This window comes from Aquila chrysaetos, assembly GCF_900496995.4.
Source record: "Aquila chrysaetos chrysaetos chromosome W unlocalized genomic scaffold, bAquChr1.4 W_unloc_2, whole genome shotgun sequence".
NCBI classification, from domain to species: domain Eukaryota; kingdom Metazoa; phylum Chordata; class Aves; order Accipitriformes; family Accipitridae; genus Aquila; species Aquila chrysaetos.
Genome location: NW_024470322.1, coordinates 4,565,102 through 4,593,041, shown reverse-complemented (window position 1 = coordinate 4,593,041; position 27,940 = coordinate 4,565,102). Strand labels below are relative to the sequence as shown.

At 47.6% G+C, this 27,940-nt stretch overlaps 1 protein-coding gene and 1 long non-coding RNA gene across 5 annotated transcripts in view; one reads left to right on the top strand and one right to left on the bottom strand.

Annotated features, from left to right (window-relative positions):
* Positions 1–14,958, bottom strand: part of LOC121232957 (single-stranded DNA-binding protein 2-like) — a 204,359-nt gene extending 189,401 nt beyond the window's left edge. For 2 of the 4 annotated variants that reach the window (XM_041121522.1, XM_041121525.1), the window contains exon 1: positions 14,715–14,955. In XM_041121522.1, the coding sequence (XP_040977456.1) occupies positions 14,715–14,773 (59 nt within the window). In that variant the 5' untranslated portion in view covers positions 14,774–14,955. Of the gene's footprint in view, positions 1–14,714 lie in introns of all 4 variants that reach the window. The other 2 variants (XM_041121524.1, XM_041121523.1) reach the window with 2 other exon arrangements.
* Positions 8,439–27,037, top strand: LOC121232975. The gene is made up of 3 exons (XR_005931781.1): positions 8,439–8,475; positions 10,326–10,328; positions 27,028–27,037. It is a non-coding gene; the product is annotated as an uncharacterized LOC121232975 (long non-coding RNA).
* The last annotated feature ends 903 nt before the right edge of the window (positions 27,038–27,940 follow it).

Here is a 27,940-nt window from a genome sequence, read left to right as displayed (position 1 = left end):
CAATAAAAAGTGGTAGACTATTAGTCTTTGAGATTATTTCTATGAGCATTAAGTTGATTATCACAGAAAATACACTATAGATAATATTATCTTTCTCTAACTACTAGTAAAAACAATCCAAAGAATGGAACATTATTAATTTTCCAAACTCATTAAATGAATTTCAAAATACATCTGCTAGTAAAAGACATTTTCAATATTAATATGTCGTGGTTTAAGCCCAGCAGGTAACAAAGCACCACGAAGTTGCTTGCTCACCACTCCCCCCTGGTAGGATGAGGAGGAGAAAATATAATGAAAAGCTCATGGGTCAACACAAGGACAGGGAGGGATCACTCACCAATTATGGTCATGGGCAAAAAACAGACTCAACTTGGGGAAAAAACAAAATCAATTTAATTTACTACCAATCAAATCAAAACAAGGATAATGAGAAGTAAAACCAAATTTTAAAACACCTTCCCCCCACCCCTCCCTCCTTCCCAGGCTTAACTTTATTCCCGATTCTCTCTACCTCCTCCCCCTGAGCAGCGCAGGGGGATAGGAAATGGGGGTTGCGGTCAGTTCATCACACATTGCCTCTGCCCCTCCTTCCTCCTCAGGGGGAGGACTCCTCACTCTTCCCCTGCTCCAGCATGGGGTCCCTCCCACGGGAGACAGTCCTTCACGAACGTCTCCAGCATGGGTCCTTCCCACGGGCTGCAGTCCTTCAGGAACAGACTGCTCCAGCGTGGGCTTTCCCATGGTGTCATGGCCATCTTTGGGGGCATTCACCTGCTCTGGTGTGGGGTCCCCATGGGCTGCAGGTGGGCATCTGCTTCACTGTTCACCTCCATGGGCTGCAGGGGGACAGCCTGCTGTCTCACCACAGGCTGCAGGGGAATCACCTCCTCCGGCGCACCTCCTCCCCCCCTTCTTCACTGACCTTGGTTTCTGCATAGGTGTTTCTCTCACATTCCAATCCCCGCTCCGCTGCAGATTTCCCCTTCTTAAAGATGTTATCGCAGAGGCACTACCACCCTTGCTGGTTGGGTCGGCCTTAGCCAGAGGCGGGTCTGACTTGGAGCCGGGGAAGCTTCTAGCAGCTTCTCACAGGAGCCAACCTTGCAGCCCCTCCCCCGCTACCAAAACCCTGCCACACAAACCCAAAACACAATATTAACAAAAAAGAAATTTTACATGTACAACCATGGGATTTACATATACTTATAACATATGACTTACCATATTTTTAAAATACTGGGTCCTTTCTAGAAAACTTACAAGGATTTTTTCTAAAAGGTGAAATCACTCCCCAAAGTAAGAAGCATTGCAAATAAAATGAAAGTAAATATAAAACACAGGATACTGTGTAATCAGTACTTTCTTCCCATTACATTAATTTCTTCTTCATGATTGAAATTCTCTTTCAAAGAAAAGTCTTTTATTTAGGAATAGGAGATAGGAAAGAAACAAAATGGCTGTAAACTATTCAGAAGGGACAGGCAAGAAAGGAAAGGTGGGGGAGTTGCCCTTTATATCAAAAATGGGACTGATTGATTGCATGAAGCTATCCTTGAAGAACAGCAATGCGCAGGTTGAGAGCTTATGGGTGAAAATTAGAGACCAAGCCAACAAAGGAAACTTTGTGGTCAGTGTCTACTACAGGCCACCTGATCAAAAAGAGAGGGTTGATGAAGAGTTCTTCAACTGCAGGAAGCATCATGCTCACAGGCCCTGATCCTGATAGGGAACTTCAACCACCTGGACATCTGCTGGAAAAGCAGCACAGCAAACTGTAAGCAGTCCAGGAAACTACTGGAGTTCATTGAGGACAACTTCCTAGTACAGGTGATGGAGAGCCCAACCAGAGGAGAGGCACTGCTGGATCTGTTGCTCACTAGTGCGGAAGAACTCATCAGAGAGGTCAAGATTGGAGGTAGTCTGGGCTGCAGTGATCATGCCCTGGTGGAATTCTCAATCTTGAGGGGTACAGGACAGGTAAAAAGTAGAGTCAGGACCCTAAATCTCAGAAAGGCAAACTTTTGGCTGTTTAAGGCACTAGTGCAGATGGGAAATTCCTCTCAGAGGCAAAGGAGCGAATGAGAGCTGGAAGATATTTAAAGACAACTTTCTTAGGGTGCAAGAGCTCTCAAGCCCGATGTGCAAGAAGTCAGGCAGGGGAGGCAGGAGGCCAGCTTGGCAAAGTCAAGACCTCTTAGCCAAACTAAAACACAAAAACAAAACGCATAGGCAGTGGAGGCAGGGATATACATTCTGGGGAGATTATAGGGATAAGGCCTGAGAGTGCAGGGAGAGGATCAGGAAAGCCAAGACACAGCTGGAGCTGAACTTGGCCAGGGACATAAAAATAACATGAAGGGTTTCTTCAGGTACATAGGACAACAAAAGAAGATGAAAGAAACTGTACCTCTCCTGAAGAGTGAAACAAGAGACCAGGCTACAACCGACATGGGGAAGGCTGAGGTACTCAACAACTTTTTCGCCTCAGTCTTCACTGGCAAGTGCTCTAGCCATGCCACCCAAGTTACAGAAGGCAAAGGCAGGGATTGGGAGAATGAAGTACTGCCCACTGTAGGAGAAGATCAGGTTCCAGACCATTTAAGGAACCTGAAGGTTCACAAGTCCATGGGACCTGATGAGATGCATCCACGGGTCCTGAGGGAACTGGCGGATGAAGTGGCTAAGCCACTATCCATCATATTTGAGAAGTCGTGGCAGCCCACTGAAGTTCCCACTGACTGGAAAAGGGGAAACATAACCCTCATGTTTAAAAAGGGAAAAAAGGAAGACCTGGGGAACCAGAGTACAGCCTCACCTCTGTGCCCGGCAAGATCATGTAGCAGATCCTCCTAGAAACTTTACTAAGGCACATGGAAAATAAGGAGGTGATTGGTGACAGCCAACATGGCTTCACTAAGGGCAAATCATGCCTGACACATTTCGTGGCCTTCTATGATGGGGTTACAGCATTGGTGGACAAGGGAAGAATGACTGACGTCATCTACCTGGGCTTGTGCAAAGCATTTGACACTGTCCCACACAACATCCTTGTCTCTAAATTGGAGAGACGTGGATTTGACAGATGGACCACTAAGTGGATAAGGAATTGGCTGGATGGTCACACTCAGAGAGTTGCAGTCAGTGGCTCGATGTCCGAGTGGAGAACAGTGACAAATGGTGTCCCTCAGGGGTCCGTAGTGGGACCAGTATTATTTAACATCTTTCTCAGCAACATGGAGGGGCGGGATTGATTGCACCCTCAGCAAGTTTGCTGGTGACACCAAGCTGAGTGTTGCAGTCAACGTGTATTGGGTCTGGCTGAGATGGAGTTAATTCTCCCCATAGCAGCCCTCATAGTGCTGTGCTCTGCATCAGTAGCTAGAAAGGTGTTGATAACACACCAGTGTTTTGGCTACTGCTGAGCAGCGCTGGCACAGCATCAAGGCTGTCTCTCCAACATTTTCGCCCCCCTCAACAGCAGGCTGGGGCTGGGCAAGATCTTGGGAGGGGACATAGCCAGGACAGCTGACCCAAACCGACCAGAGATATTCCATACCATATGACATCAGGTCAGCTATAAAAGCTAAGTAAAGGGAGATGGAAGGGGGGGCATTTTCATCTTCCGGAGCAACCACTACGCGTACTGAAGCCCTGCTTCCCAGGAAGTAGCCAGACATCGCCTGTTGATGGGAAGTAGAGAATAACATCATTTGTTTCCCTTTGCTTTCACGCGCACGACCTTTGCTTTCACTTTATTAAACTGTCCTTATCTTGACCCACGAGCCTTTTGTTATATCTTCTCCCCCCTGTCCAGCTGAGGAGGGGAAGTGATAGAGCGGCTTTGGTGGGCACCTGGTGCCCAGCCAGGGCCAACCTACCACAACACGCTGGAGGGAAGGGATGCCATGCAGAGGGACCTTGACAGGCTAGAGATGTGGGCTCGTGCAAACCTCATGAAGTTCAACAAGGCCAAGTGCAAGGTCCTGCACCTGGGTTGGGGCAATCCCAAACATGGATACAGGCTGGGCAATGAGTGGACTGAGAGCAGCCCTGCGGAGAAGGACTTGGGGCTATTGGTGGATGAAAAACTGAATATGACCCGGCAGTGTGCATTTGCAGCCCAGAAAGCCAATTGCATCCTGGGCTGCATCAAATGAAGTGTGGCCAGCAGGTTGAGGGAGGTGATTGTCCCCCTCTACTTTGCAGTCGTGAGACCCCACCTGGAGCACTGTGTTCAGCTCTGGGGCCCCCAGCATAAGAAAGACATGGACCTGTCAGAGCGGGTCCAGAGGAGGGCCACGAAAGGTGAGCCGGGGCTGGAGCACCTCCACTATGAGGACAGCCTGAGAGAGTTGGGGTTGTTTAGCCTGGAGAAGAAAAGGCTCCGGGGAGACCTTATAGTGGCCTTCCAGTACTTAAAGGGGGCCTACAGGAAAGATGGGGAGGGACTCTTTATCAGGGAGTGTAGTGATAGGATGAGGGGTAATGGTTTTAAACTGAAAGGGGTTAGATTTAGATTAGATATTAGGAAAAAATTCTTTACTGTGAGGGTGGTGAGACACTGGAACAGGTTGCCCAGAGAAGTTGTGGATGCCCCATCCCTGGAAGTGTTCAAGGCCAGGTTGAATGAGGCTTTGAGCAACCTGATCTAGTGGAAGGTATCCCTGCCCATGGCAGGGGGGTTGGACCTAGATGATCTTTAAAGGTCCCTTCCAACCCAAACCATTCTATGATTCTATGATAAAATAACCAAGTCTGCAGCAAAGCAGCAACTTCATTAGCAATTTGGACTTGATAATTCCCTTGAGAGTTTTGGGTTAACACCAAGGGTTGTGTTTCAACCAGACTTATACAAGCTCAGCAAAAAGTATTTGGTTACATCATAGTCAGCTCTCGGTTAAATGTGTCTACCTGAAAGACTGAACTTTAATCTGAAATGAGTCTAAAGGCAAACTGTAAAGTCAAACAAGGATGAGATCAAAAATCTGTGAATTCTATTCTAGGGGACACTGAAGAGCTAGAAAAATCCAACAATCCACAACTACAGCTGACAAACTGTACCTACAATCAGAAGTTTGATTTCTGACACATACATTTTTACAAATTGATATTTTACTAATTGTTATTTGCACAGGAAATGAGGAAAAAAGGAAAAAAAAAAAAAGCATCCTCAATACACTCAGAAGGAAATCCATCCAGTCACTGTTCTTGTACAGACGGGTCGAACTTGAAACAAAAGAACAAAAAAAACCCACTTCAGCACACATGTCCTAAAATAGACTTTAAGTAATTTGAAAGAGATACAGGAAATAAATGGACAACAGAAGTTAGCTTTATTTATATTTTCACTCCATTGTCACAAATGAAGCTGGTTTTCCTAAGGATGATATGTGGATATCAAAGCAGTGTGAAAGTTTGGTTTTGGAGGAGTGGACAGCTTAGTACACTAAAAGGCTCAGGTCATTTTGTGTATGGGGAGTAAAGGCACAAAGCTAAGCAGAAGACAAAGTGGAAGAGGGCCAGACATAAAGAGGGACTTAAAGCAGTGCTTTGAAAAATAAAGCTATATATACAACTGTGATAAGGTAAGCAATAAGCCTAATTTTTTTCCTCCTTTTTCCCCAGCTGGAACCTGTAGTTCTCTGTTTTCTAAAGCTTGGCACCTTTTTCATGCCTAAGCTACATGGAATCCACAGTTTGACAAGAAGCTGCCCTTAAGTCCCCTGAAGGGCCTGCTCCAAGGACTGCAGTCATATCTATACTTCTTAGAATGTGGCTGCTAAAACAACAATGAAAGTTTTCTCACATTGTTATACAGTAGAGAATCACAGAGTCATTTATGTTGAAAGGCACCTCTTGAGTTCATCTAGTCCAATCCCCCTGCTCAAGCAAGATCAGCTACGGCAGGTTGCCCAGGACCATGTCCAGATGGCTTTTGAATATCTCCAAGGAGGGAGACTCCACAACATCCCTGGGCAACTTGTTCCAGTGTTTGACCACCCTCATACTAAAAAAATGTTTTCCCATGTTCAGATGGAATTTCATGTGTTTCATTTTGTGCCCATTGCCTCTTCTGCTGTCAATGGGCACCACTCAAAAGAGCCTGGTACCATCCCCTTTGTACCCTCCTTTCAGGCATTTATACACATGGATAAGATCCCCCCTGAGCCTTCTCTTCTCTGGACTGAACAGTCTTAGCTCTCAGCCTCTCCTCATAGGAAAGATGCTCCAGTCCCTTAATCATCTTTATGGCCCTGAACTGGGCCTGCTCTAGGAAGTCCATATCTTTCTTGTAATGGGGAGCCCAGATCTGGACAATACTCCAGGTGTGGCCTCACCAGTGCTGAGTAGAGGGGAAGGATCACCTCCCTCGACCTGCTGGCAACAGTCTTCCTAATGCAGCCCAAGATGCTGTTGGTCATCTTTGCTGTAAGGGTGCATTGCTGGCTCATGGTCAGCTTGTTGTGCACCAGGACTGCCAGGTCCTTCTCAGCAAAGCTTCTTTCCAGCTGGGTAGACCCCAGCACATTTTAGTGCCTGGGATTATCCCTCCCCAGGTGCAGGACTTTGCATTTCCTTTGTTGAACTTCATGGGATTCTTCTCTGACCAATTCTCCAGCCTGTCCAGGTGCCTCTGAATGGCAGCACAGATATCTGGTGTATCATCCTCCCCCTCCAAGTGTTGTATCATCTGTGAACTTGCTGAGGGTGCACACTGTCCCATCATCCAGGTCATTAATGAAGAGGTTAAACAGTATTGGCCCCAGTATCAACCCCTGGGGTACACCACTAGTGACTGGCCTCCAACTGGACTTTGTGATGCTGATCACAACCCTCTGGGCCTGGCCATTCAGCCAGTTTTCAATCCACCTGTCAACTTCTCTAACCCTGTGGTGGGTTGACCCTGGCTGGATGCCAGGTGCCCACCAAAGCCGCTCTATCACTCCCCCTCCTCAGCTGGACAGGGGAGAGAAAATATAACAAAGGGCTCATGGGTCAAGATAAGGACAGGGAGAGATCACTCGCCAATTACCATCACGGGCAAAACAGACTCGACTTGGGGAAAATTAATTTAATTTATTACCAATCGACCAGAGTAGGGTAATGAGAAATAAAACCAAATCATAAAAACACCCTCCCTCCACCCCTCCCTTCTTCCCAGGCTTAACTTTACTCCCAAATTCTCTACCTACCCCCTGAGCGGCGCAGGGGGACGGGGAATGAGGGTTACGATCAGTTCATCACACGTTATCTCTGCCACTTCATCTTCTTCTGGGGCAGGACTCATCACACTCTTCCCCTGCTCCAGCACGGGGTCCCTCCCACGGGAGACAGTCCTCCACAAACTTCTCCAACGTGGGTCCTTCCAATGGGCTGCAGTTCTTCACAAACTGCTCCAGCATGGGTCCTTTCCACGGTGTGCAGTCCTTCAGGAGCACACTGCTCCAGCATGGGTCCTCCACGGGGTCACAAGTCCTGCCAGAAAACCTGCTCCATGGGCTCCTCTCTCCACAGGTCCACAGGTCCTGCCAGGAGCCTGCTCCAGCGTGGGCTTCCCACAGGGTCACAGCCTCCTTTGGGGGCATCCACCTGCTCTGGCGTGGGGTCCTCCATGGGCTGCAGGTGGATATCTGCTCCACCGTGGACCTCCATGGGCTGCAGGGGGACAGCCTGCCTCACCATGGTCTTCACCATGGGCTGCAGGGGAATCTCTGCTCCGGTGCCTGGAGCACCTCCTCCCCCTCCTTCTTCACTGACCTTGGTGTCTGCAGGGTTGTTTCTCTTACATGTTCTCACTCCGCTCTTCCAGCTGCTGTTTCTGTGCCCACCACAACTTTTTTTCCCTTCTTAAATATGTTATCATAGAGGCACTACCACTATCACTGATTCGCTCAGCCTTGGCCAGCAGCGGGTCTGTCTTGGAGCCAGCTAGCATTGGCTCTGTCGGACATAGGGGAAGCTTCTAGCAGCTTCACACAGAAGCCATCCCTGTAACCCCCCCCGCTACCAAAACCTTGCCACACAAACGCAATACAAACCCATACTTTGTCAGTTTGTGTATGAGGGTGGTATGGGAGACAGAGTCAAAAGCCTTACTAAAGTCGAGGTAAACAGCATCCACTGCACTCCCCTCATCCACCAAGCTAGCCACCTCATTGTAGAAGGCTATCAGGTCGGTCAAGCCTTATTTCCACTTTGTAAATCCATGCTGACTAATCCTGATCACCTTCTTGTCCTTCATGTGCCTGGAAATGGTTTCCAGGATTAGCTGCTCCATCACCTTCCCAGGGATCGAGGTGAGGATGACTGGCCTGTAGTTCCCCAGATCTTCCTTGTTGCCCTTCTTGAAGATAGGAGTGACATATACTCTCTTCCAGTCTTCAGGAACCTCTTCCAAACACCATGACCTTTCAAGGGTAAAGGAAAATGGACTCGCAATGATATCAGCCAGATCCTTCAGCACTTGTGGGTGTAATGTCCAGTTTCTTTAAGTATTTCCTAACCTGGTCCTCCTCCACCAAGGGTAAGTCTTCCTTTCTCCAGAGTTTCCCTATGGTCTCTGGGACCTGGGATTCCTGAAGGCTAGTTTTACTGTTAAAGACTGAGGCAAAAAAAGCATTGAGTAGCTCAGCCTTTTCTGTGTCATTTGTCACCAGGTCCCCTGCCCCATTCAGCAGCAGGCCCATGTTTTCCCTCATCTTCCTTTTGCTTTTTATATACTTGTAGAATCCTTTCTTGTTGCCCTTCACAGCCCTCAACAGATTCAACTCCAGGTCAGCCTTGGTTTTCCTAATCCTGTACCTGCATGATCGGACAGCAACTCTGTGGTGGGTTTATCCTGGCCAGCAGCCAATCACGCACACAACCACCCTTTGCACTTCCCCACCCACACAGCAGGATGGGGGAGAAAATAGGCAGAACAGGAGCAAGAAAACTCATGGGTTGAAATAAAGACAAGGAAATCACTCACTCATTGCTGTCATGGGCAAAACATACTCAACTTGGGGAATTTAACCTAATTTACTGCCAATTAACATAAACATTTAATTACTGATTCAGGTATTGGGATATCATTGGTATTAGTGAGACTTGGTGGAATGAGTCCCACGATTGGAGTGCTGGGATGGAGGGCTACAGGCTGTTCCAGAGGGATAGGCAGGGCAGGCGAGGTGGAGGAGTTGCACTGAATGTAAGGGAGAGGTTTGACTGTACAGCCCTTACAGTTAGTGATGATGTGGTTGAGAGCCCTTGGGTGAGGATTAGGGGGATGGAAAACAAAGGAGACGTTGTAGTGGGTGTCTACTACTGATCACCCAGCCAGGATGTAAGCACTGATGCGTTACTCTATAGGCAATTAATTAGTAGAAATCTCTGGCTCGGTAGGCCTTGTCCTTATGGGAGATTTCAGCTTCCCAGACATCAGCTGGGAATATCATACTGCTGAGACGAGCAGGTCTTGGAAAATCCCGCTTGTGTGCCTCTGCCCAGGTGCTGCTTCAGGGATCCCCCGGTTCACGAGGTAATGAAAATAAATTTAATCTTTGCATTTCATCTGTGGTTTTGTGGTTGTCCCTGCGTCCTGCCTGTGTTGACTCACACAGTCTTGAACCTGATCTTCTCCTACAGTGGGCAGTACTTCATTCTCCTAGTCCCTGCCTTTGGATTCTGTGAGTTGGGTGTGATGGCTAGAGCACTTGCTGGTGAAGACTGAGGCAAAGAAGTTGAGTACTTCAGCCTTCTCCATGTCAGTTGTAGCCAGGTCTCCTATTTTGCTCATCAGAGAGGCTACAGTTTCTTTCACCTTCCTTTGTTGTCCTATGTACCTAAAGAAACCCTTCATGTTATTAGGTAAGAATCAGGGGAAAGGCCAACAATGCAGATATCATGGTGGGAGTCTGTTATAGACCACCCAACCAGGATGAAGAGGCAGATGAAATATTCTATAAGCAGCTGGGAGAAGTCTCACAGTCACTAGCTCTTGTTCTCGTGGTGGACTTCAACTTACCAGATGTCTGCTGGAAACACAATACAGCAGAGAGGAAACAGTCTAGGAGGTTCCTGGACTGTGTGGAAGATAACTTCCTGACACAGGTGGTGCATGAGCCAACTAGGGAAAGCACCTCCCTGGACCTGTTGTTTGCGAACAGAGAAGGACTTGTGGGTGGTGTGGTGGTTGGAGACGGTCTTGGGCACAGCGGTCATGAAATGATAGCATTTTTTATTCTCGGTGAAGGAATGTGGTTAGCAGAACCACTGCCTTGGACTTCCAGAGGGCAGACTTTGGCCTGTTTAGCAGCCTGGTTGATAGAGTCCCTTAGGAGGCAGTCCTGAAAGGCAAAGGAATACAGGAAGGCTGGACATTCGTCAAGAAGGAAATCTTAAAGGTGCAGGAGTAGGCTGTCCCCATGTGCTGAAAGATGAGACGGCGGGGAAGAAGACCAGCCTGGCTGAACAGAGAGCTTTGGAAGGTTATGGCACAGCTCATCTTGAGTGCCATCATGCGGCACATACAGGACAACCAGGTGATCAGGCCCAGTCAACATGGGTTTATGAAAGGCAGGTCCAGCTTGACTAACCTGATCTCCTTCTATGACTAGGTGACCCGCCTAGTGGATGAGGGAAAGGCTGTGGATGTTGTCTACCTGGAATTTAGTAAAGCCTTTGACACCATTTCCCACAGCATTCTCCTGGAAAAGCTGGCTGCCCGTGGCTTGGATGGGCATACTCTTTGCTGGGTAAAAAACTGGCTGGACGGCCAAGCCCAAAGAGTTGTGGTGAATGGAGTTAAATCCAGTTGGCTGTGGGTCACAAGTGGTGTTCCCCAGGGCTCAGTATTGGGGCCAGTTCTGTTTAATATCTTTATCAATGATCTGGACGAGGGGATCAAGTGCACCCTCAGTAAGTTTGCACACAACCAAGTTGGGTGGGAGGGTTGATCTGCTTGAGGGCAGAAAGGCTCTACAGAGGGATCTGGACAGGCTGGATCAATGGGCCGAGGCCAACTGTATGAGATTCAACAAGGCTAAGTGCCGGGTCCTGCACTTGGGTCACAACAACCCCATGCAATGCTACAGGCTTGGGGAAGAGTGGCTGGAAAGCTGCCTGGCAGAAAAGGACCTGGGGGTATTGGTCCACAGCCGGCTGAATGTGAGCCAGCAGTGTGCCCAGGTGGCCAAGAAGGCCAATAGCATCCTAGCCTGTATCAGAAATAGTGGGGCCAGCAGGACTAGGGAAGCAATCATCCCCCTGTGCTCGGCACTGGTGAGGCTGCACCTTGAGTACTGTGTTTGGTTTTGGGCCCCTCACTGCAAGAAAGACATTGAGGTGCTGGAGCATGTCCAAAGAAGGGCAACGAAGCTGGTGAAGGTCTAGAGAACAAGTCCTATGAGGAGCATCTGAGGGAACTGGGGTTGTTTAGCCTGGAGAAAAGAAGGCTGAGGGGGAGACCTTATCACTCTCTACAACTACCTGAAAGGAGGTTGCAGCGAGGTGGGTGTCGGTCTCTTTTCCCAAATAACAAGTGATAGGATGAAAGGAAACGGCCTCAAGTTGTGCCAGGGGAGGTTTAGATTGGAAATTAGGAAAAATTCCTTCATCGAAAGCGTTATCAAGCATTGGAACAGGCTGCCCAGGGAAGTGGTTGAGTCACCATCCCTGGAGGTATTTAAAAGACGTGTAGATGTGGCACTTAGGGACATGGTTTAGTGGTGGACATGGCAATGTTAGATTTACGGTTGGACTCAATGATCTTAATGGTCTTTTCCAACCTAAATGATTCTATGATTTTTACGTCCCTAGCCAAGTTCAGCTCCAGCTGTGCCTTAGCTTTCCCGATCCCCTCCTTGCACTCCCAGGCCTTATCCCTATAATCTCCCCAGGATGTGTATCCCTGCCTCCACTGCCTATGCATTTTGGTTTTGTGTTTTAGTGTGGCTAAGAGGTCTTGACTTTGCCAAGCTGGCCTCCTGCCTCCCCTGTCCGACTTCTTGCACATCGGGATTGAGAGCTCTTGCGCCTTAAGAAAAATGTCAGCAGAACTTGGTAAGAAAAGTCAGCTAAAAAGAAAAAAGACTGAAAATACTTTATCGTTTCAGCCTGTCGTGGTTTAACCCAGGCTGGCAACTGAGTACCACACAGCCGCTCACTCACTCCCCCCACAATGGGATGGGGGAGAGAATCAGAAGAGTAAAAGTGAGAAAACTCATGGGTTGAGATAGACAGTTTAATAGGTAAAGCAAAAGCCACGCAAGTAAGCAAAGCAAAACAAGGAATTCATTCACTACTTCCCATCGGCAGGCAGGTGTTCAGCCACCTCCAGGAAAGCAGGGCTCCATCACACGTAACAGTTACTTGGGAAGACAAATGCCATCACTCTGAAATTCCCCCCTTCCTCCTTCTACCCCCAGCTTTATATTGCTGAGCATGATGTCATATGGTCTGGAATATCCCTTTGGTCAGTTGGGGTCAGCTGTCCCGGCTGTGTCCACTCCCAACTTCTTGTGCAACCCCAGCCTACTCACTGGCAGGGCAGTGTGAGAAGCAGAAAAGGCCTTGACTCTGTGTAAGCACTGCTCAGCAATAATGAAAACATCCCTGTGTCATCAACACTGTTTTCAGCACAAATCCAAAACATAGCCCCATACTAGCTACTCTGAAGAAAATTAACTCTATCCCAGCCAAAACCAGCACACAGCCCTAGAATCAAAAGAGTTTTGTGTATAGCTTGTATCAGGTAGACTTTGCGAAGTGGAATTAAAATAAACCTATAGGGCTACTGTTTATCCAGGCAGATGAATTTCATATTCTCTTATCTATTCCCTAAAATAGTGTAGCAAAACCCACCCCCCCCAAAAAAAAACCAGCAACAAAAAACCCAAACCAAAACAAAAAAAAACCCCACAAAAATCCAAACCCAAAACACTTCTAGTTGAAGGTTCAAGACAAACTGCCTGAACGAAAACTCATCAGTCATGTTTGGACTATTCATTGTCATGTTAAATGTAATTCTGAAGCAATACTATTTTTACAGAAGACACATGCAAACATATTTTCAGTTAGAGGTCACCAGACCCTCTCAACAGCCTCTCAACCTTCTACAGGCTGCAGCAGACTGACTCAGTAGCCTTAACCAGGCTAAAGCCACTTAAACACTTCCTCCTCCCCCTTCGCTGTATTCAGCTTTTCCTCCTTCACAACCATTACCTCCTGCCTGTGCTAAACCAGTCTCAGTAATGCAAAGCAAAGCTGCAACAACAGCAAACTTAGAGACACTACTCAGAAGTCATTTTTCCTTCCAATTATTTTGCACCTACTATATCTGCAAGTAATGTATAATGTTATACTATCTGAAGGAAATAATCCTAAAACCCTGCTCAACCAAACAACACTGTTCATTGTCCCACCACTGCCACTATATTTACTGTGGGCATTTGACTGCATGTGCTACGTTGTCAGTTTTCAGCATTTCTCATGTGCACTGCCAAGTTTCTCCCAGTCTGAAGTCTTCTATTATTTTTTTTCCTCCCGTGTATATTTAAATAAAGAAATCCTTACATGGCTTTAACAGATTTTATTTATATTTTTCATATCACAGTGCCAACACCTAAAAAGTAGTTCTTGCAGACTATTTCAGCATTAGCCAATTTTGACAAAGTTCTAGCGTTTGGTGTCCTTTTTACACACACACACACACACACACACACACGATGACCGTTTGCTTTCTTCTAACACTTTTGCTGTTTTGTTTTTTTTAACGGACGAAAAATAAATGAAACGATGAACACACTACTGCTTTCCCACGTATCTTGAAACACAATATCCCTCGCAAATAATCCTTCCCCCCCGTCCCCGCTTGCAGTAACCCCATTTTAACTCCCGGAGAACAATGCACTTCATTCCGTGCCCCCTCCCCGACCTGGCCGCTGCCTGCACCCCGGGCCCGGACACGGCAGGCAAGTCCGTCCAGGCGGAGAACAGGAAGACAAACGGGGAGGGGGCAGGAAGATATGCGGTCCCGATGAAAAGTTGAGAGCCAGAGTTATAAAGCAGCGGTGGGAAGCTCCCGATGCCCCCGCCCCCACCCGGCGGCAGCACCGTCCCCAGCAGCCAGGCTGAGGCTCTTTGTTATCAAAGTTGTCCCAAAACCTTGCGCTGCCACAAACACTCCCTGGCCCCGCTGGGGCCAGGAGGAAGGGGCGTCCAAGTGCACTCCTCCGTCCTCGCCCTAGCGCGCCGACGGCTCAACGGTCACCCTCTGACCCCACATCCCGCCACGCTGAGGAGCGGGGGAAGGGGGAGCGGGCGATGGTCCCCGCCAGCACGACTTATGTTTCCCTCCTTCCCACTCACCCAGCCCCTGCCAGCCCCTCCTGTCCCGCCACCTCTCCTGCCGCGGGGCACTGAGGGACACCTTCCCGGACCCTTCTCGCCCGCGGCGCAGAGGGCAGCCTCGATCACCTCCCTCCACATCGCCCCCAGTCCCCGTGTCGGGCCTCCCTACCCACCGCGGTGCGAGAGCCAGGGCCCCCGCGACCCAACTCCTTCCTGCCTCCCGCCGCCCCGGCCCGTTCCCGTTCGGTCCCTTCCGCTCCCCACAGGCTCCCCCTTCCTTTCCCAGAGCGCGCACCCGGCCATATTACCCGCGAGCAGGAAAGTTACGTTGTGCAAGGTATGTGCGCGTGTAGACGCCCGGTCAGGCAGGTTGTACTCACTTCTCCCTAGCCTGGGTGTCGGACGGGACGCTGCTGTTGCTCTTGCCTTTGCCGTACATGCCTGCAGAGAGCTCCGACTGTCACGCACCTGTCAACCCATCACACCCTCCCCGGGAACAGCCCCGTCACCATGGAGACACTGCCACACACACACACACCATTGGCCTGTCGCGCAGGAGGGCACACCCCCCACACGATGATTGACAGGCAAAGAACAGAACAAGCTGCTTCCTCCTCCACTCTCTCCCCCACCCTCTCGGCTCCTCCTCCTCCTCCTCCTTCTTCTTCTTCTTCCTCCCTCCCCTCCCCCGCTTGCGCTCTCCCTTCCCCGGTGCAAGGGGGAATTAGAAACGGTTCTAGAAGGATTTTAAACAACTCGCTGTTCCGAGCGCGCGCTACCCGCCCTCCGTTGCTACCGGCGAGGGAGAGCACGAAGGAGAGAGGGAAAATGCGGACTGGACTCAGCAGCTAGCACCACCAGGCAGCTCCCAGTCTCCCCGTTGTTCAGCCAGCTGCACAGACCACTGCGCACTGCCGCCCTCCCCGACACCCCTTCCCCGCCCCTAGCCCATTCAACCAGCTGTGGAGTGCGCTGCGCCCCCCATCCCCCGCAGGCTGGGGGCGCAGCCGGCACGGAGTCGCCTCCGCCACCCCCCTGGTATCTAGAGCGGCCCTGCGGCTGCCTTCGTCCTCTCCTTCCCTCCACCCCAACTGCCCTCGGCGTCCACGGTGACCCCACTCCCTGCAGAAGTCCCTTCAGCAGCTGCAGGGCCCTGACACTCAGCCCCAAACTACCTTAGGGTCTGCCACCCCTTTTGTGCCTCCTCTGGCCCACTGGAGATGCTCCACACACCCTGCACTATGTGGGGGCCTGCACCAAGGTGTGGGGTAGGAAGACAGCTCTTGAGAAGTTCCTTCCTGGCCTGGAAGGGCATCATGTCTGATTATGACAACTTACTTAATTCCAGACATTGGTAAATAAACAGAGATGTGGAAGGCCACTTATGTGAAACAGGAGGACTTTTTAATTTCACAAGCTGTCCACAGGGGTTTTGTTTCAGAAACAGACAGAAATTATATAGAATTTCCAGAGTACAGCTGGTGTACCCATAACTGCATTGACTATAATAGGATTCTTTACTGTGCTAGGAATGAAATATCAGGCTGTCATTGTTATCTTTCCTTGTGCAGCTTTAGAGAATTTATTTGTGAGTTTTATAATACCCAGAGGTGGTTCCTTTGTGCCCTTTTTCAATAAAGTTGAAATGCCAAAAGTTTCTTAGTTTCATATTATCCTCTTTGCCCAGTACAAAACCCTTGTAGCAATCCTGAGGCTGGCATGTCTGTCTTATCTGGAATCATTTCTGAAAGAGACCATTTTAATTTCCCTGCATAGCTGTTTTTTCTAACACTGTTTTTAGTTAGCCACACTGAGTCTTTTCCAGCATGTTGAGTTCAAGAGGCCCATGCCAGACTAGTGAGACATTTATTGATGTTTCTAAAATCTTACATTATTTTATCTGTTCTTGACAAGACTCTGAGACATACCTCAGATTTTAGGCATTCTCTGTTCAGCATATTGAAATTTCTTGTAAGTCATATATGAATGTGGGAAGAAAAAACTTTCACTAGAAGAAGATATCTAATAGTCCAGAATGCAAAGGAATCAGGGACCCATTTAATTTACATGTGCTAGCTTTCCCTCTGAATTTTTTTTTTTTTAAGATTACAATTTTTTAAAGAGTTTGGACCTGATTTCTCATTGCCTTAAATGGAAGCAGGACTAAGCACTTGGTCTGACTTCCCAAATACTCCATTTTCCATCATCAGTTGGTGGCTGTTCATGAGAATTGTTCTGGATTTGGTACTTCTGTTTAAATATATTCAATCCTGACAAGCGTATTCCTTTTTTTAAAGCTGTCAGTATTAAAGGTAGCATTAATGTTAATGGAAATGAGAAATTAATCCCACAAAGAAATGCACAATGATAAAGTGTCCATTTTAGATTATTTTTGTCTTTCTCCCTGCACACGGATTCTTTAAAATTTATTTTAAGAAATAAATTTTTTTTGAGACTTTTTTTCCTTTTTCACTGTCTTTTATGAATCCCCTTTCTCTTCCACAGATGCTTGTAATGTCTAAGGAAACAATAAATTTTAAATTCAGGTTTAGCAGGTCTGATCATATAGTCCATTCATAAGCAATTTTCCCATTGAAATCAAGAAGGATCAAGATGTAGGACTAAGCATTACTGCTAAGAAGTAAGGAAATAACAAATTTCAAATTTTGGAAGGACATGAGGGAAACTGAATAAAATCTTTCTCTTAACTCCTTCCAGTGAATCTACCACATATATATCTCCAACAGCTATTACCCAAAAATCTCCTCATTCAAGAAGTACTTGGATAGATGGAAGTCAAAACAATAGGGGACTAGCAAATTATTTCCAAGTTCCCAAATTAGGTCTGCTTAAAAATAAATAATGGATTTATAAATGCTAGCATCCAGTAGGACTGTTGCCACTGATTTCAGTGGTTCTGGCAGTATATGGCTCCTAACACAAATGCCAATGTCATCATTTGTTCTCCATCCTCTCTGATGTCAATGTAAACAATCTTTTGGAAGGATTTGGATATTTCTCTGCAGGAGTATGAAGCCTAACTCAAAAGTATTGTGTCAGTTTATCAGAAGCAGAAGGGAAATCTGACAAGTTTAGTGACATTGTCCAAGCTATGTGAAACACAGAAAATGTCTTACATAATGAAAAGCATATTAAAGTTTTAATTATGTTCTATATTCATTTAAGTGTACATTAGAAGCCAAATATGTAGAAACTTGAGCTAAAAATGACCAAGTCAAAAAAAAAAGCATAACAATAGTCAACATATTTCATGTAAGTCAATGTCTAAATCTTCGGTTGCACCAGGGGAGGTTTAGATTGGATATTAGGAAAAATGTCTTCACCAAAAGGGTTGTCAAGCATTGGAACAGGCTGCCCAGGGCAGTGGTGGAGTCACCATCCCTGGAGGTATTTAAAAGACCGTGTAGATGTGGCGCTTAGGGACATGGTGTAGTGGTGGACTTGGCAGTGTTAGGTTAACAGTTGGACTCAATGCTTTTAAGGGTCCTTTCCAACCTAAATGATTCTATGATTCTATTTAAATATTTCTTGATGATATCATGTTTTATCTTAAGATTTGTGAAAAAAGTCAGTCTGTATAGCAACACATGCAATACTCGAAGAAAACAAGATTTGCTGCAGTCTTTCCTTTTTTTTTAAAGAATAATCTGATGCATCTTTCCCTGAATACATTAAATTTCAGATTGAGTAGCTGCCTGCTGTGAAGAGGTTTATGGTAGAATGTCTCACCTGACTGCCAGAAGTTGCCTAGAATCTTTTCATACACAAGCAACATTTTAAAATATGTGCTTGCTTAGGCACATTATTATTCTAAATGTCTTGAAGTTATGTTCTCACTTTTTGTCACCACAGAAATGATTATACACTTACTTACCAGTTTTTCCAAAGAAGGACCGCCTATGTATCTGGATATGGATACCATGGCTCTCCAAAGCATTGAAGGATTATTTGATTACAAATAATCATAGATCATAGAATCATAGAATGGTTTGGGTTGGAAGGGACCTTTAAAGATCATCTAGTTCCAACCCTGCTGCCTTGGGCAGGGATACCTTCCACTAGGTCAGGTTGCTCAAAGCCTCATTCAACCTGGCCTTGAACACTTCCAGGGATGGGGCATCCACAACTTCTCTGGGCAACCTGTTCCAGTGTCTCACCACCCTCACAGTAAAGAATTTTTTCCTAATATCTAATCTAAATCTAACCCCTTTCAGTTTAAAACCATTACCCCTCATCCTATCACTACACTCCCTGATAAAGAGTCCCTCCCCATCTTTCCTGTAGGCCCCCTTTAAGTACTGGAAGGCCACTATAAGGTCTCCCCGGAGCCTTTTCTTCTCCAGGCTAAACAACCCCAACTCTCTCAGGCTGTCCTCATAGTGGAGGTGCTCCAGCCCCCTGATCATCTTCGTGGCCCTCCTCTGGACCCGCTCAAGCAGGTCCAAGTCTTTCTTATGTTGGGGGCTGTCACGAATGAGTGGTTTGGGCCGCTTAAAGAATCACTGTCAAGGGTATTAGCAAAAGTGATTTAATAGGAGTTTATAAAAGCACGACTTCACAAAGTTCAATGGCAAGGTTTACTCTACTACTTAATACATAGATGAAGCATACAAAGGAAAAACAAGTTAGAATCAAACTAGAATGATTTATACAAAGGAAAATTGAGTTGGAATTGATTTTTCATGATTTGCACAGAGATCGAAGAGGCAAAAAGGTAAAGGAGACCCTCCTGTTGAGTCACAAGGTTCAGAGAAGACCCCCTTGCTTTCTAAACTCCTTATGGAGCTTAGGTGCGGCTGGATCCACTCCTAGTCCCAGACTTGGTCAACGATTTATGTCTTAAGGGATTATATGTGTGTAGCAGCAGTCTAAGGTTCATTCACAGTTTAAGGTGAATCACAAGAGTTAGCAGCACTTAATCATTGACTAATTTAACATTTAATTTTTATTTTTTTCTTAAATCCATCTGTAAATTCTGATGTCATATTTCTCTTCAAATTACCTGAATGACATATCTTTAGCTAGTTTACAAAATCCCAACCTACAAACAAGAGCAAAGTTGTGGGTACAAAATTACTAATGATCTTTCTTTGATCCAGTGTTGGTCAGAGAGTTTTGTAGATGATGTGTTTCTGTCACCAATGGAAATGTCTTTAGAAATATTGCAGTCTGCAACAAGGGTACAAGGGCTATGAATAGTACTAATATTGTACAATTTAATTCCATTTTTGTCAATGAATCAGCAGTATTAGGAGAGCAGTAAATCCCTGTAATTCTTGCACCCTCCCTGCTGACAATGCAGGATAGTGTGCTGAGTGTCAGTGCCTCTCTCTGAAAAGGTGGTTCTGTCATCACTGTTGAATCACAGAATCACTGAGTGGTTGAGGTTGGAAGGGACATCTGGAGGTCATCTGGTCCAACCCCCCCCCCCTCAAGCAAGGTCACCTAGAGCATGTTGCCCAGGTCCATGTCCTGGTTCAGCCAGTGCTTTGTTAAAAGACCTCAGGATTCTTGCCATCAGAGTCAGGGTCAGACTCAAGAAATATTCCTTAGTGAAGTAAAATCTAGCATAACAGGGAAGGACTGGTGGGAGGTGTGATGCTCGGAGGCTGTCTTGGGCTTAGCGATCACGAACCGATAGAATTCTCAATTCTTGGTGAGGCAAGGAAGGGGGTTAGCAAAACCACCACTGTGGACTTCCGAAGGGCAAACTTTGGCCTCTTCAAGGCACTGGTTGAGGGAGTCCCTTGGGAGATGGTCCTGAAGGGCAAAGGGGTCCAGGAGGGATGGACATTCTTTAAGAAGGAAGCCTTAATGGCTCAGGACCAGGCTATTCCCATGTGCTGCAAGTCGAACCGCCGAGGAAAACGACCGGCCTGGCTGAACGGGGAGCTTTTGCTAGGAGTCAAGAAAAAAAGGAGAGTTTATCATCTCTGGAGGAAAGGGCAGGCAACTTGGGAGGAGTACAGGGATCTTGTTAGATCATACAGAGAGGAAATTAGAAAGGCAAAAGCTCAGCTAGAACTCAATCTGGCCACTATTGTAAGGGACAACAAAAAATGTTTTTACAAATATGTTAACGGTAAAAAGAATCCCAAGGAGAATATCTATCCTTTAATGGATACAGAAGGGAACATTGCCACCAGAGATGAGGAAAAGGCTGAGGTACTTAATGCCTTCTTTGCCTCAGTCTTTAATAGTGAGACCAGTTTTCCTCAGGGTACTCCGCCCCCTGAGCTAGAAGGCGAGGATGAAGAGCAGAATATACCCCCCTTAATCCAGGAGGAAATAGTTAGTGACCTACTACGCCATCTGGACACTCAAAAATCTATGGGACCTGATGGGATCCATCCAAGAGTACTGAGGGAACTGGCAGAGGTGCTTGCCAAGCCACTCTCCATCATCTATCAGCAATCCTGGTCAACAGGGGAGGTCTCAGAGGACTGGAGGCTTGCCAATGTGACTCCCATTTACAAGAAGGGTCGGAAGGAGGATCTGGGGAACTACAGGCCTGTCAGCCTGACCTCGGTACTGGGGAAGATTATGGAATGGTTTGTCTTGAGAGCACTCACATGGCAAGTCCAGGATAAGAAGGGGATCAGGCCCAGTCAGCATGGGTTTACGAAAGGCAGGTCCTGCTTGACCAACCTGATCTCCTTCTATGACCAGGTGACCCGCCTAGTGGATGAGGGAAAGGCTGTGGATGTTATCTACCTTGACTTCAGCAAGGCCTTTGACACTGTCTCTCATGGCATACTCCTTGAGAAGCTGGTGTCTCATGGCTTAGACAAGTGTACTCTTCGCTGGGTGAAAAACTGGCTGGATGGACGAGCCCAGAGGGTTGTGGTGAATGGGGTGAAATCCAGTTGGCGGCGGGTCACAAGTGGTGTTCCCCAGGGCTCAGTATTGGGCCCCGTTCTGTTTAATATCTTTATCAATGATTTGGATGAGGGGATCGAGTGCACCCTCAGCAAGTTTGCAGATGACACCAAGTTGGGAGGGAGGGTCGATCTGCTTGAGGGTAGGGAGGCTCTACAGAGAGATCTGGACAGGCTGGATCGATGGGCTGAGGCCAATCGTATGAGGTTCAACAAGGCCAAGTGCCGGGTCCTGCACTTGGGTCACAACAACCCCACGCAGTGCTACAGGCTTGGGGAAGAGTGGCTGGAAAGCTGCCTGGCAGAGAAAGACCTGGGGGTGCTGGTTGACATCTGGCTGAATATGAGCCAGCAGTGTGCCCAGGTGGCCAAGAAGGCTAATGGCATCTTGGCCTGTATCAGAAATAGTGTGGCCAGCAGGAGCAGGGAGGTGACTGTTCCCCTGTATTCGGCACTGGTGAGGTCGCACCTTGAGTACTGTGTTCAGTTTTGGGCCCCTCACTACAGGAAAGACATTGAGTTGCTGGAATGTGTCTAGAGAAGGGCAACCAAGTTGGTGAGGGGCCTGGAGCACAAGTCTTATAAGGAGCGGCTGAGGGAGCTGGGGCTGTTTAGTCTGGAGAAGAGGAGGCTGAGGGGAGACCTTATCGCTGTCTACAACTACCTGAAGGGGGGTTGTAGTGAGGTGGGTGCTGGTCTCTTCTGTCAGGTGGCTGGAGATAGGACAAGAGGAAATGGCCTCAAGTTGCAGCAAGGGAGATTTAGGTTGGATATTAGGAAAAAATTCTTTAGTGAGAGGGTTGTCAGGCATTGGAATAGGCTGCCCAGGGAAGTGGTTGAGTCACCATCCCTGGAGGTATTCAAAAAGTGCGTAGACAAGGCACTTCAGGACATGGTTTAGTGGGCATGGATGATGGTTGGACTCTATGATCTTGAAGGTTTTTTCCAACCTAAATGATTCTATGATTCTATGATTCTATGATTACATGGTGCAGTTAAAGAACCTGTGTAGAGTGTGTATGTGAAGATGCAGTAAGATAGCTACTTTGTATTTTTGTTTGGTTTGCATGAAGATACTATGCATGCCTTAGCCAAATGTACAGGCTTTTTGTTTAATTTTAAGTGAATGCAAATGTTTCTCTGTTCCCTTTTGGGTGCTGGAATGCAGGGATGGAAAAAAGGAAAGCATTAAAAGGAGAACGGTAACTGGCACCCTGTTGCCTGCAGATAGGTAGGATAAAATTAACAAAGGAAATTTGTATGTTATTAGCTGGCTCACTTAATAAAATCTGAATATACTTGATACATTTAAAGGGTTAAATATCTCTCAAAATATTTTCCTGGCATAATTTGTAAGGCCATAGAGATTTCTGTACTGAGCTATGTAACAGTGAAAAAGTTGCCTCATGATGTTTTGTGCACAGTGTCGTGGTTTAACCCCAGCCAGCAACTAAGCACCACGCAGCCGCTCACTCACTCCCCTCCCACCCAGTGGGATGGGGGAGAAAATCCAGAAAAAGAAGCAAAACCCACGGGTTGAGATAAGAATGGTTTAATAGAACAGAAAAGAAGAAACTAATAATGATAATGATAACACTAATAAAATGACAACAGCAATAATGAAAGGATTGGAATGTACAAATGATGCGCAGTGCAATTGCTCACCACCCACCGATCAACACCCCGCTAGTCCCCGAGCAAGCAATTCCCTGCCCCCACTTCCCAGTTCCTATACTAGATGGGACGTCACATGGTATGGAATACCCCGTTGGCCAGTTTGGGTCAGGTGCCCTGGCTTTGTCCTGTGCCAACTTCTTGTGCCCCTCCAGCTTTCTCGCTGGCTGGGCATGAGAAGCTGAAAAATCCTTGACAGTAGTCTAAACACTACTTAGCAACAACTGAAAACATCAGTGTTATCAACATTCTTCACATACTGAACTCAAAACATAGCACCGTACCAGCTACTAGGAAGACAGTTAACTCTATCCCAGCTGAAACTAGGAGAGTATCCACCCCTTATTCTATACCATTGACGTCATGCTCAGTTCCCATACATTTAGTTACATCCTGGTCAATCATCATCACCTTTTCCATCCCTTTGAGACATATGAACAATGATATATATATATATATATATATATATGTATATACACACAGAGATATCATTCCTTTAGTTTATGGGTCATGTTCATAAAATGTTCGTTGAGTTCATTTAGTTCCTGACTCTGGGCTCCATCTGTCATACCAGTCTTTCTGGGCAGGAGGGATGCTGCAAAGTCCTCTCAGTCGGTAGAGCAGAATTGGGCTTCAGTGCAGTGTGATGAGGAGGTGACATTTGACGCAGCAGGAGGATGGTGTGCACCGTTGGATTGTTGCATGCTGGAGTCAGTTCTGGTTCCATCACTACTGCGCTTTGCTCAGTTTTATCACAGTTCTTTCTTGCTTGATCTAAGTGATTCTTACTTTAGTACTACGGATATAGCATACATATAACAATTATAGTAATGATAACATACAGTAGCAGGGTTATATAGCAACTAATATCATACAGTTTAATTCTGGCTATTCTCACCTAAAATCAAATCCCCTTGAGGCACACATTGGACTTCCCCATCTTTTCGCATCACCCACCAAGTGCACCCAGGCCCTTGAGCAAAAGCAATCCCACGAATGGGTTTACCTTTGCCTGAGGCAGGAGTAACCCAGACTGTCTTCCCTAACATATTTTCTGTGTGCACTACAGGGACTTTATCCCCTTCTACAGTACGTAAAAATTCTGACTGTGCAGGGCCATCCCGATTGGCAGATCCTCTGCTGTTGACTAACCAGATGGCTTTTGCTAAATATGTATCCCAATGTTTGAAAGTTCCACCCCCCATTGCTCTCAATGTAGTCTTTAACAGTCCATTGTATCGCTCAATTTTCCCAGAGGCTGGTGCATGATAGGGGATGTGATATACCCACTCAATGCCATGCTCTTTGGCCCAGGTGTCTATGAGGTTGTTTCAGAAGTGAGTCCCATTGTCTGACTCAATTCTCTCTGGGGTGCCATGTTGCCACAAGACCTGCTTTTCAAGGCCCAGGATAGTGTTCCAGGCAGTGGCGTGGGGTACAGAATATGTTTCCAGCCACCCGGTGGTTGCTTCCACCATTGTAAGCACACGGCACTTGCCTTGGCGGGTTCGTGGGAGTGTGATATAGTCAATCTGCCAGGCTTCCCCATATTTATATTTCAGCCATCGCCCTCCATACGACAGGGGCTTTAACCGCTTGGCTTGCTTAATTGCAGCACAGGTTTCACATTCATGGATAACCTGTGCGATAGTGTCCATGGTCAAGTCCACCCCTCGGTCACGAGCCCATCTATATGTTGCATCTCTTCCCTGATGGCCTGAGGCATCATGGGCCCACCGAGCCATAAATAGCTCACCCCTACGTTGCCAGTCCAGGTCCACCTGAGACACTTCAATCTTGGCGGCCTGATCTGCCTGCTGGTTCTTTTGATGTTCTTCAGTGGCCCGACTCTTGGGTACATGAGCATCTACGTGGCGTACTTTTACCACTAGCTTCTCTATCCGAACAGCAATATCTTGCCACAGTGCGGCAGCCCAGATGGGTTTACCTCTGCACTGCCAGTTGCTCTGCTTCCATTGCTGTAACCACCCCCACAGGGCATTTGCCACCATCCATGAGTCAGTACAGAGATAGAGCACTGGACACTTTTCTCTTTCAGCAATGTCTAACGCTAGCTGGATGGCTTTCACCTCTGCAAACTGACTCGATTCACCTTCTCCTTCAGCAGTTTCTGCGACTTGTAGTGTAGGACTCCATACGGCAGCCTTCCACCTCCGATGCTTTCCCACAATGCGACAGGACCCATCAGTGAACAGGGCATATTGCCTCTCATTTTCTGGCAGTTTATTATACAGCGGGGCTTCTTGAGCACGTGTCACCTCCTCCTCTGGCGACATTCCAAAATCTTTGCCTTCTGGCCAGTCCGTGATCACTTCCACAATTCCTGGGCGACTGGGGTTTCCTATGCGAGCTCATTGTGTGATCAGTGCAACCCACTTACTCCACGTGGCATCAGTCGCGTGATGTGTAGAGGAGACCCTCCCTTTGAACATCCAGCCCAGCACTGGCAGTCGGGGTGCTAAGAGGAGCTGTGTTTCAGTACCAACCACTTCTGAGGCAGCTGAAACTCCTTCATATGCTGCCAATACCTCTTTTTCATTTGGAGTATAGCAAGCCTCGGATCCTCGATATCCTCGACTCCAAAACCCCAGGGGTCGACCTCGGGTCTCCCCGGGTGCTTTCTGCCAGAGGCTCCAGGTAGGGCCATTCTCCCCAGCTGCAGTGTAGAGCACATTCTTAACATCTTGTCCTGCCCGGACTGGCCCAAGGGCTACTGCATGAACAATCTCCCATTTAATTTGTTCAAAGGCTTGCTGTTGCTCAGGGCCCCATTTAAAATCATTCTTCTTCCAGGTCACTTGATAGAGAGGGCTTACAATCAGACTGTAATTTGGAATATGCATTCTCCAAAAGCCCACAACACCTAAGAAAGCCTGTGTTTCCTTTTTATTAGTCGGTGGGGACATAGCTGCTATTTTGTGGATCACATCCATAGGGATCTGACGACGTCCATCTTGCCATTTTATTCCTAAAAACTGGATCTCCTGTGCAGGTCCCTTGACCTTACTTTCTTTTATGGTAAAACCGGCTTTCAGAAGGATTTGGATTATTTTCTTCCCTTTCTCAAAGACTTCTTCTGCCGTGTTGCCCCATACGATGATGTCATCAGTGTATTGCAGGTGTTCCGGAGCTTCACGATTTTCCAGTGCAGTCTGGATCAGTCCATGGCAAATGGTGGGGCTGTGTTTCCACCCCTGGGGCAATCGATTCCAAGTGTACTGGACGCCCCTCCAAGTAAAGGCAAATTGTGGACGACACTCTGCTGCCAGAGGGATTGAGAAAAACGCATTAGCAATGTCAATTGTGGCATACCACTTGGCTGCCTTTGACTCTAGTTCGTATTGAAGTTCTAGCATATCTGGAACGGCAGCACTCAGCAGTGGTGTAACTTCATTCAGGCCACGATAGTCAGCTGTTAGTCTCCACTCCCCATTAGACTTTCACACTGGCCATATGGGACTATTAAAGGGTGAGTGAGTTTTGCTGATCACTCCTTGACTCTCCAGTTGGCAAATCAACTTGTGGATGGGAATCAGAGAGTGTTGGTTGGTGCGATATTGCCGCCGGTGCACCGTTGTGGTAGCAATTGGCACTTGTTGTTCTTCAACCCTCAGCAACCCCACAATCGAAGGGTCTTGAGAGAGACCAGGCAGGGTAGACAGCTGTTCATTTCCCTCTGTCTCCAAGGCAGCTATACCAAAAGCCCATCGATACCCCTTCGGGTCCTTAAAATACCCTCTCCTGAGATAGTCTGTGCCAAGGATGCACGGGGCCTCTGGACCAGTCACAATAGGGTGTTTCTGCCATTCATTCCCAGTTAGACTTACCTCAGCCTCCAATACAGTTAACTCTTGGGATCCCCCTGTCACACCAGAAATACAGATGGGTTCTGCCCCTTTATAACTTGATGGCATTAGAGTGCACTGTGCGCCGGTGTCTACTAAAGCCTTGTACTCCTGTGGGTCTGATGTGCCAGGCCATCGAATCCACACCGTCCAATAGACCCGGTTGTCCCTTTCCTCCACCTGGCTGGAGGCAGGGCCCCTCTAATTCTGGCCAGAGTATCCGGTATTCACTTCTCGTAAAATTGGCTCAGAAGTCCCTTCAAGAGGATCAGAAATAAGATCAGCCCTTCTACTCTGTTTGGAAACTGGAGCGGCATTCTTCCTGGTAGAATCCCGTTTTGTGGTGGTTTTTCCTCGCAGCTCACGTACCCGTGCATTTAGGACCGAGGTAGGTTTTTGTATTGGCTTTGTGTGGCAAGGTTTTGGTAGCGGGGGGGGTGTTACAGGGGTGGCTTCTGTAAGAAGTTGCTGGAAGCTTCCCCTGTGTTCGAGAGAGCCAATACCAGCCGGCTCTAAGACAGACCCGCCGCCGGCCAAGGCCGAGCCAATCAGTGATAGTGGTAACGCCTCTGTGATAACATTTTTAAGAAGGAAAAAGTTGGGACAGGCAGTATTCGGCAGCCGGAGAGAGGAGTGGGAACATGTAAGAGAAACAACCCTGCGGACACCAAGGTCAGTGAAGAAGGAGGGGGAGGAGATGCTCCAGGCGCCAGAGCAGAGATTCCCCTGCAGCCCGTGGTGAAGACCATGGTGAGGCAGGCTGTCCCCCTGCAGTCCATGGAGGTCCACGGGGGAGCAGATATCCACCTGCAGCCCATGGAGGACCCCACGCCGTAGCAGGTGGGTTCCTGAAGGAGGCTGTGACCCTGTGGGAACCCCGCGCTGGAGCAGGCTCCTGGCAGGACCTGCAGATCTGTGGAGAGAGGAGCCCACGGAGCAGGTTTTCTGGCAGGACTTGTGACCCCGTGGGGGACCCACGCTGGAGCAGTGTGCTCCTGAAGGACTGCACACCGTGGAAAGGACCCATGCTGGAGCAGTTCGTGAAGAACTGCAGCCCGTGGGAAGGGCCCACGTTGGAGAAGTTCGTGGAGGACTGTCTCCCGTGGGAGGGACCCCACGCTGGAGCAGGGGAAGAGTGTGATGAGTCCTCCCCCTGAGGAGGATGAA